Here is an 8,667-nt window from a genome sequence, read left to right as displayed (position 1 = left end):
GTGCCCGCCCCTCCCCCCTCAGCTGCACCTGCTGGGCACTTGTAGGGCCTGGGGCAGGGAGTGTGACCCCCCTCCCCCCCCCCGGTGCCGAACACACCTCTGCAAGTTGGCAGTCAGAGATGGACTTCCCCTGCGCCGTGCATGTGGACCAGTCCGTGCTATTCCCCCCCCCCCCCACCCCCCCCCCCCCGGCCTTAGGTCAGTCCAGTTGTGATGTGCTTCCTGCATCTTTCCCCAACTGGCTGGGTCCACAGCTGTTAAGGGGGCAGAGGAGGGGCACGGTTCCCTTGGTGATGGACCATACCATTGGCAGAGGGGAGCAGAATGCTCAGGAGTTGATGGGGCCGACTGTGTCGGTGGGGGGGGGGGGGGGGCTGGTTGTGCTGTACCATCCCGTCACCTGGGTCCAGGTTCGCTCTGGCTGCACATAGGACCCACAGGGCATGGGGGCAATGGCTGGTCCCACCTCCGTGGCCGGGGGCGGAGACTGTAGCTTCACCCCCAGTAACCTCTGACCCAGAAAGCAACCTTTTGGCAGAGCTGACCTTTCACCCTTCCACTCTCCAGGGTCATGACCTCTGACCTTGCCGCAGACGGGGTCAGGACCTTTAGGACACAGGGACACCTGCCCCACAGTCTTTATTGGTGCTCAGGCTGGGCTGCGGCGGCCGCCCATGCCTCCACGTACCAGGCCGGCAGGAAGACGTGCTCCGCGCCCCGGTGCCGGGTGCAGGACACGGGGTGGCCGGGCTCCCAGGCAAACAGGTGCACGAGGCCTGGGGACAGAAGGACGGGTGACAGCGGCAGCCAGGACGGCGGCATCCTGACTCCCGGGGCAGCCTGCACCCCTCCAAATCTTACCCCCTAGCCCCACCCCCAAACACCAATGCTCAGCCCCAAGCCTGCCCCCCACACACCGCTGTGTCCACGTGCACCACTACGGATGGCATGTGTCACGCTTCACCTGCTGCAGGGTGCACGGCCCCCAGTTCATTCTGCACAGGGGGGTGTGAAGTGGTAGAGGAACGTCTGGCCAGGCCTCCTGGGATCCTGGCTTGGGGGGCTGGAGGGGGGCAGGGAGTCGGGATTCCTCTCTCTCCCAGCTTGTAGGGAGGGGCAGGGGGAGGTGAGTAAAACGAAACAGACTGTGGACTCTTCTACTCACTGTGGGTCATCTTCTGTCACCACCCGCTTGAGGAAGGCCAGGAAGGCCTCGCAGAAATTCATGCACACGGCCGGCTTCCAGCAGCCTTGCTCGCCCTGTGGGGGAAGGGAGCAGCTTTCAACCAGCATAGAGGTGGGACGAGGGCCTGGCACGCGAGGAAGAGGCAGGGGTGCGGGAGGACAGTGGAGCCGGGAGCGGGAGGGGTACCACAGAAGAGACGCGGGGGGGGGGTACAGCGGCTCACCCGGATCAGCGACCACAGAAGAGAAGCGGGGGGGGGGTTACAGCGGCTCACCCGGATCAGCGGGAAGATGTTCATGGTCTGGAAGGTCTCCAGGCTGGCCACGGTGCCGTCGGGGGCGCGGAAGCCGGCTACGATGCGGGAGACGCCGGGCAGGAAGGACTGTGCCCACCACTTGATCAGCTTGTGCCTGGGCAGGGGAAGGGGTGTCAGCCTCAGTTGCTGGCACCCCGGAGCCGCCGATCCAGCCTTCCCCGCCCACGAGGAACCAGGCCTGGCCATAGACACCGCCGCCCAGTGCCTTTGCGGTATCCGGCTCGAGGGAGGGTGTGGCTTGGGGCACGGAGGCCACGCACCCCAGGGGGCAGGAGGGTGCTGGCTGGGGAGGGTGGGCGACACACCTGTAGAAGATGCGGCGCTGTGCCTGGCTGTGCATCTCCTTGCACGTCTTGAGCTCCACGTAGCAGGCGGGGGGCGAGGGCCCGTGGGGGTCGGTGCAGTCCACCTCCCCGGCGAAGAGCAGCGAGTGGGGGCCCAGCCGCGTGCGCACCACTGTGCAGAAGGCCTCATTGGTGTTCACCACGCCCGTGGGGTCCGGGCTCCCGTCTGGCGTGTCTGGGGGTGGGGACAGCACAGGGCGCCTGGGTTCTCTCCTGGCTGGGAGGGGAGCAGGGGCCAGTGGTTAGAGCGGGGCGGCTGGGTTCTAATTACCGGCACACATGTAGTGCTCGAACTTGTAGCCCATGTAGGCCAGCTCCTGCAGCATGTCGGAGCGCTGCTCCCGCTGCTGCCGGGCCGCCGGTGTCTCCACCTCGCTGACGTACAGCGTGCCGCGGAAGAGGCTGACGGCCAGCAGCCAGCCCTCGTGGTTCTCGTAGGGCGTCGTCAGCACCTTGGTGAGGTGCCCCCGCCAGGTGATGAAGTCAGCGTTCACAGGGCGCCTGCAGGGGAAGAGGCAACGGGGCCACATGCCCACCATCAGTAGTGTTCAGAGTTAACATAAGAACGGCTGTACTGGGTCAGACCAAAGGTCCATCTAGCCCAGTATCCTGTCTGCTGACAGTGGCCAGCACTAAGTGCCCCAGAGGGGTGGACTGAAGACAATGATCAAGCGATTTGTCTCCTGCCATCCCTCTCCAGCCTCTGCCAAACAGAGGCCAGGGACACCATTTCTATCCCCTGGCTAATAGCCTCTTATGGACTAACCTCCAGGAAATTATCTAGCTTCTCTTTACGCTCTATTATAATCCTAGCCTTCACAGCCTCCTGTGGCAAGGAGTTCCACAGTTCCCTGTTGAGCTGAATGGGGTCACATGAGGTGCCAGGCGCTGGGCACATGCTCTGTTGTCCCCCACACCGCCACACAGCCCAGGGTGGTGTTCCTGTGGCACTGGCCCTGCCCCCTATCCCAAGGCTGAGCCAGGCATGTGCCAGTAGATGAAGGGCAGAATCAAGGTCTCCCCTGCCCCCCACCTGGTTCCACGTGGGTGCTGGCTTCACACTGACCCCTGCTGGTTACCCCCAGCTGCTCCTATCCCACTGACCTCCACCCCCAGATCAGTGGTGGTCCAGGTAAAGGGATGCTCCACCCCCGTGTCCCCTGCCTCTCCCGCGCACCCCGTGGTGTCGCCCTCAGCCGCAGCCGGTCCCGCTGCCCGGCCACCCAGCGCAGCAGGTGCTCCAGGCCCTCGCGCTGGTCCTCGTCCCGCCGCACGTAGCGTCCCGGTAGCCGTGGCGCAGGTCGAAGGGGGGGTCGGGGCGGTCGGCGGGGGGCGGGGCGAAGTAGCGCAGCTGGCGGGCGTCGGGGTGGTAGCGGCGCTCGGCGTCCAGGAGAAGCGCCCCAGCTCGGCTGGCTGGCGGTAGAAGGGGAAGGGCCCGTCGTAGAGGGCCGGCTCCGCGGGCAGCGTGGGGGGGCCCAGCGCCCCCGCTTGGGCGAGGCCCCCGGCTCCTGCGCGACCTCTCGGCTGCTGCGCTTGGCCGGGCGGGCGCCGGGCTCCATGGCGGCCTGGGAGGGAGCGAGGGGGTGAGACCCGGAGCCCGGCAGAGGCGCCCCCCGCCCAGCCCCACAGCCCCCCCCTGCCCAGCCCCACCCGCCAGGCCCCCCCCGCCCAGCCCCACCCAGCCCCCCCCCGCCAGGCCCCCCCCGCCCGGCCCTCCCCGCCCAGCCCCACGGCCCCCCCCAGGGGCCTCCCGCCCAGCCCCCCCACCCAGCCCCACAGCCCCCCCCGCCCAGCCCCACGGCCCCCCCCAGGGCCTCCCGCCCAGCCCCTCCCCCTGCCCCACAGCCCCCCCCCGCCCAGCCCCACGGCCCCCCCCAGGGGCCTCCCGCCCAGCCCCTCCCCCTGCCCCACAGCCCCCCCCGCCCAGCCCCACGGCCCCCCCCAGGGGCCTCCCGCCCAGCCCCCCACCCAGCCCCACAGCCCCCCCCGCCCAGCCCCACGGCCCCCCCCAGGGGCCTCCCGCCCAGCCCCTCCCCCTGCCCCACAGCCCCCCCGCCCAGCCCCACGGCCCCCCCCAGGGGCCTCCCGCCCAGCCCCCCCACCCAGCCCCACAGCCCCCCCCGCCCAGCCCACGGCCCCCCCCAGGGGCCTCCCGCCCAGCCCCCCCACCCAGCCCCACAGCCCCCCCCGCCCAGCCCCACGGCCCCCCCCAGGGGCCTCCCGCCCAGCCCCCCCACCCAGCCCCACAGCCCCCCCGCCCAGCCCCACGGCCCCCCCCAGGGGCCTCCCGCCCAGCCCCTCCCCCTGCCCCACGGCCCCCCCCCTGCCCAGCCCCCCGCCTCCCACCCAGCCCCACGGCCCCTGCCCCCCGCACCCCCCGCTCCACAGGCCCCCCGGCCGGCCCCTCCCCCAGGGTCCCGCCCCACAAGCCGAATCCGTCTCCCCGTCCGACCTCTGACCTTTCCCCTCCCGCTCCCCCGTCGGTGACCTTTGACCCCCGGGCACCCGCCTGACGTCAACCGAGAGCGACTCGCCCTCCCCGCCCCTCCCCTGCGCAAGCGCGCGGCCCCGCAGCCACGTGACTCCCGCGGAAGCTCCGCCCCTGCCAGCCCCCCCCTCTTCCCGCTCCGAGCCCCGCTGACGCCATCAGCGCGGGGACCTGCTGCCGCCGGGCGCGCGGCCGGGAAGAGCGAGGACCCCCGGGTGACGTCATCGGAGGGCGCCGGGAACTCTGCGCTGGGTAGGGAGTGGAGGCGGTGACGTCATCACTCCGGGACGGGGGGAACCTGGAGGGGGGGGCCAGGAGGGGGGAAGGGGACCTGGAGGGGGGGCAGGAGGAAAGGGAGGGGGGAAGGGAGGGGGCCAGGAGGGGGGGGTAGGAGGGGGTCAGGAGGGGAGGAAGGGGACCTGGCGGGGGGGGGGCAGGAGGGGGAAGGGGACCTGGAGGGGGGGCAGGAGGGGGGAAGGGGACCTGGAGGGGGGCAGGAGGGAAGGGAGGGGGCCAGGAGAGGGGAAGGGGACCTGGAGGGGGGGCAGGAGGGGGGAAGGGGACCTGGAGGGGGGCAGGAGGGAAGGGAGGGGGGCAGGAGGGGGGAAGGGGACCTGGAGGGGGGCAGGAGGGAAGGGAGGGGGGCAGGAGGGGGGAAGGGGCCTGGAGGGGGGGCAGGAGGGAAGGGAGGGGGCAGGAGGGGGGAAGGGGCCTGGAGGGGGGGCAGGAGGGAAGGGAGGGGGGCAGGAGGGGGGAAGGGGCCTGGAGGGGGGCAGGAGGGAAGGGAGGGGACCTGGAGGGGGCAGGAGGGGGACCTGGCATTGGGGGGCTCACTCGGTGCCGACTCTGCCGCTCCCCCCAGCCCATGGAACGCCGGCGCCAGCTGATCTCGCACACCCTGAAGGCTAAGAAGCGGCGCCTGCAGCCAGGACCCGACCCCGGGGACGCGGCTGAGCCGGAGACGTGGGGTGAGCAGGGCGGGGCCCGGACGCCTGGGTTCTCCCCGGTTCTGGGAAGGGAGGGGCTGGTGGCTAGAGCTGGGCGCCAGGACGCCTGGGTTCTCCCCGGCTCTGGAAGGGAGGGGCTGGTGGCTAGAGCTGGGCGCCAGGACGCCTGGGTTCTCCCCGGCTCTGGGAAGGGAGGGGCTGGTGGCTAGAGCTGGGCGCCAGGACGCCTGGGTTCTCCCCGGCTCTGGGAGGGGAGGGGCTGGTGGCTAGAGCTGGGCGCCAGGACGCCTGGGTTCTCCCCGGCTCTGGGAAGGGAGGGGCTGGTGGCTAGCGCTGGGCGCCAGGACGCCTGGGTTCTCTCCTGCTCACCCTGTGTCGTTGGTTGGCAGAGGGCCCCGGGGCGGTGGACTCGGCTCTCCGGTATCTCGCCTCCCTCTTCCCTCGCCAGCTCTTCGAGGATGCGCTGCCCCCTCTCGTCTTGAAGCACCAGCTCTACAGCCTGGTGAAGGACCGCACGGCCGTGGACAGGCACCTGGTGAGTGCCCCCCCACCCCAGGGCACCCGTGCACAGCAGACCCTGGGCCCCCCTAGGGTGGGACCTCCTCCCTCACATTGCCCCCTCTGGAGTGTAAACCCTGAATGAGACCTTCAGGCGTGGCAGGGGAACTGCACGGTGTGCGCTGGAGACATTCGCCCCCTCCCTCAGTGCGGAGGAGGCCATGCCCTGACTCCACCCCGAAGTGCGGCTCCCGCTGGCTGGTGTAGACACCACAGCGCCCAAGGTCATGGCTACGAAAGGTCGGTTGTCGGTGATTACGAGCGACAGCAAACAGGTCAGAGCAGGTTACCGACGCGACCCGACGTTCAAACCAAGCGTCCGACATAGGTCGAACGGGAATGGCAGATCCTCCCCGGCAGAGCTGCTACGAGCCGGCACCGGAGCCTCAGGGCGCTTCGCTGCCTTTGCAGCCAGATTGGAATCTCAGAAGCTCGTTCACAGGCTAGAAGTCCCTTCTGTCTGGGTCCCACGCTTCCTCCGGGTCAGCTCTTGTTCCCCAGACGTTCCCGGGAGCTCCCTTGGCTGGGGAGTCAGCGAAAAACCACCATGCGGCCGTACACGGCTGATAGCGCCTGGTGAGAGCCCTTCACCTCCCAGCCTCGTTCCCATGCCCGGTTGTGGAAACACACGGGTGGAGTCCAGCGCCGGGTGACCGGTCGTGTCCCAGCAGCCGGAGTCGGAGGCGGGGGAGAGACGCTCTCTGGCCAGTTGCTCTTTCCAATGGCTGGTCGCCTTTTGCCTAGTTCGGGTTCACCCGGTGCAAGCCCATCTGTAAAACTTTGACATTGTCGGGGTTCCCCTCGATCCTGCACCCCCGTAGCAGCCAGAACAGTCTCCACCAGCCAATAAACAGAGAGGGGTTATTGCTTCTCCAGGATACAGCCCAGCACCGCCGTGATGTGGCTACAGGAGTCAGGGCCAAGACGCCTCCAGCCCCTTGGTTAGGGGTCCATCGCCCTCTCAGCTTAGTCTGTTCCCCTCATGTTTCCCAGCCAGAAACTGCCCCTGCCCCCAACACTCACTGCCGTTGTTCAGTCCCTGCCCTCAACAGGTAAGAACCAATTGAGTCCTTGTCTACATGACCATAGGATCCTCAGGTGGCCCTCCTGCTGTGCAGCGCTTACAGCTACAGGCCAGTAGGGGTCACCCACAGCCCAAACGCAGTGTACAGCCTCCCACTAGGTCACACAGACAGCTCCCTTCAGCCGGGCGGTGGTGAGTTCACGCACACACGGACCCACGGTGCTCAGCATAGGCTAACGTTTCCCACGCGCGCTCACAATGCACCGTGCGTAGACCCGCCAATGCTAGACACAGTCTCATGGCTCTGACCCATGGGGTGCAGTGCCCCCCCCCACATTAACCCTCCCCTCCGCAGAGCCGGCTGAAGGATGAGGGGCTGGTCCGGCTCTTCCAGCTCGGATTCGACACGGAGGCCTTCGGGGTGGTGTTCGCTCAGGACTACGTGGCCCAAGGTCAGGTTCTGCCCCACCCCCAGCCGTGGGAGGGTGGCCCCAGGGAGGGCCTGGTGTGGGTAACAGGTCCCCCTGTCTCCGCCCAGGTGCTGCAGTCCGTGGAGGGGAAGGAGCAGGCCGGGACGGTGCGCAGGTTCCTGCAGACGGCTTTCACCTCCTGTGCCGACGTCAGCTACGAGAAGGGCCGCATGCTGAGGGACTTCGGCTTCCAGGACCACGACATCACGTGGGTGGCTGAGGGTGCGGGGGGCAGGGGGACGCAGCCTCCCAGAGCCCCCGGCCCAGCCGCATTCCCCCTCTCGCCCCAGCGCCCCCTTGGTGTTCTATGCGGCTGTTCCCCACCCCAGAGGGGGCGCATCTCTGTGCTGGGCGAGGGGTTCCCCTATAACCTTCCCCACGTGGGACTGGGGAGAAGTCCCTGCGTGCCCAGCTCCAGTGCTCCACCCCAGAGGGGACGCATCCGGATGCCGGGTCTCTGGAGCAAAGGACACTGAGGTGAGGACGGGTCTCTTCTGTCCCCTCTCCAGGCTGGCTGGTCAGCGCGGGAGTCCTGACCGTCCGGGACGCCGGCAGCTGGTGGCTTGCGGTGCCCGGAGCCGGGCGCTTCGTTAAATGCTTCATCAAAGGTTTGTGTGGGCACCCTCCCCCCCCAGCCAGCCCTGCCAGAGGGGACAGGCCGACTGAGCCCTCTCTCCCCGCCCAGGGCGCAAGGCCGTGCAGGCCATGATCCAGAAAGCCAAGTACAAGGAGGTTTTGCTGTCGGACCTACAGAGCCGCCGGGCTCCCCGGGCCGTGAAACTGGGGCTGCCCTATCACATCCACGACCTCATCGGGGCCCAGCTGGTCGACTGGTATGTCCCCCCCAGGCTCCCAGCACCGCCCTCCTGCCAGCTCTAACCACTAGCCCCCACTCTCCTCCCTGCGTGGGGGAGAGAAGCCAGGTGTCCTCGCTCGCAGCCCCTCCCCCTGCACTAACCACTAGCCCCACTCTCCTCCAGCACCTGGGGGAGAACCGAGCACACCCTGAGTCCCTGCCCTCCTGCTCTAACCACTAGTCCCCAGGAGGAGACAAGGGAGAAGATGTGACTCTCAGTTTCCACCTCTTTTCTGGTGGGGATGGGGGGGGGAGAGAACTGACTTGGTTCCGTTCCGGGGGGTGGCCCCCCCCGCTGTGCTGCCCCACCCCTTGCCCCACCCCTCCAGGGCCACCCGGGGAGTGGGAGTCACTGTGCAGCTCAACCCGGCCCCAAAGAGCAGACAAGGGCGAGACAAGGGGCCCTGGGGTGACCTAGACTCTCAGGTTCCCGAGGGGCCCCCACCCATGGGACAGCCCCTTCTCTCCCTCGGTCGGG

At 68.9% G+C, this 8,667-nt stretch overlaps 2 protein-coding genes across 3 annotated transcripts; one reads left to right on the top strand and one right to left on the bottom strand.

Moving 5' to 3' along the window:
* Positions 1-249: 249 nt before the first annotated feature.
* LOC102459515 (decapping and exoribonuclease protein) lies at positions 250-4,413 on the bottom strand. 2 transcript variants are annotated; one of them, XM_075918258.1, is made up of 7 exons: positions 4,306-4,413; positions 2,951-3,411; positions 2,118-2,347; positions 1,808-2,021; positions 1,461-1,596; positions 1,165-1,260; positions 250-774 (listed from the first exon to the last, which is right to left on the bottom strand). In XM_075918258.1, exons 2-7 carry the CDS (start codon positions 3,403-3,405, stop codon positions 640-642), a joined length of 1,266 nt encoding a protein of 421 aa, XP_075774373.1. In that variant the 5' UTR covers positions 3,406-3,411; positions 4,306-4,413; the 3' UTR covers positions 250-639. The 2 variants fall into 2 exon arrangements, with proteins under 2 accessions (XP_075774373.1, XP_075774374.1); XM_075918259.1 differs by having other exon boundaries at positions 4,335-4,351.
* Positions 4,414-5,127: 714 nt separating this feature from the next.
* LOC142825948 (winged helix repair factor 1-like) lies at positions 5,128-8,227 on the top strand. Its single transcript, XM_075918257.1, has 5 exons — positions 5,128-5,302; positions 5,671-5,816; positions 7,219-7,801; positions 7,843-7,941; positions 8,019-8,227. The coding sequence occupies exons 1-5, from the start codon at positions 5,200-5,202 to the stop codon at positions 8,210-8,212; spliced, it is 1,125 nt and encodes a 374-aa protein (XP_075774372.1). The 5' UTR covers positions 5,128-5,199; the 3' UTR covers positions 8,213-8,227.
* The last annotated feature ends 440 nt before the right edge of the window (positions 8,228-8,667 follow it).

This window comes from Pelodiscus sinensis, unplaced genomic scaffold, assembly GCF_049634645.1.
Source record: "Pelodiscus sinensis isolate JC-2024 unplaced genomic scaffold, ASM4963464v1 ctg214, whole genome shotgun sequence".
Taxonomy (NCBI): Eukaryota; Metazoa; Chordata; order Testudines; family Trionychidae; genus Pelodiscus; species Pelodiscus sinensis.
Note: the sequence above shows the minus strand (reverse complement) of the source record. Positions and strands in the feature narration are given on the sequence as shown.

Bases quoted from the DNA above. Each gene is read 5' to 3' on its own strand.
- LOC102459515 (XM_075918258.1), bottom strand. From the start codon at position 3,405: ATGGAGCCCGGCGCCCGCCCGGCCAAGCGCAGCAGCCGAGAGGTCGCG. The intron at 2,022-2,117 runs GTAATTAGAACC...CCCCACCCCCAG, and splicing joins CGAGCACTACATGTGTGCCG to ACACGCCAGACGGGAGCCCG. The intron at 1,597-1,807 runs GTGTGTCGCCCA...TCCCCTGCCCAG, and splicing joins CAGCGCCGCATCTTCTACAG to GCACAAGCTGATCAAGTGGT.
- LOC142825948 (XM_075918257.1), top strand. From the start codon at position 5,200: ATGGAACGCCGGCGCCAGCTGATCTCGCACACCCTGAAGGCTAAGAAG. The intron at 5,303-5,670 runs GTGAGCAGGGCG...GTTGGTTGGCAG, and splicing joins GGCTGAGCCGGAGACGTGGG to AGGGCCCCGGGGCGGTGGAC. The intron at 7,942-8,018 runs GTTTGTGTGGGC...CTCCCCGCCCAG, and splicing joins CGTTAAATGCTTCATCAAAG to GGCGCAAGGCCGTGCAGGCC.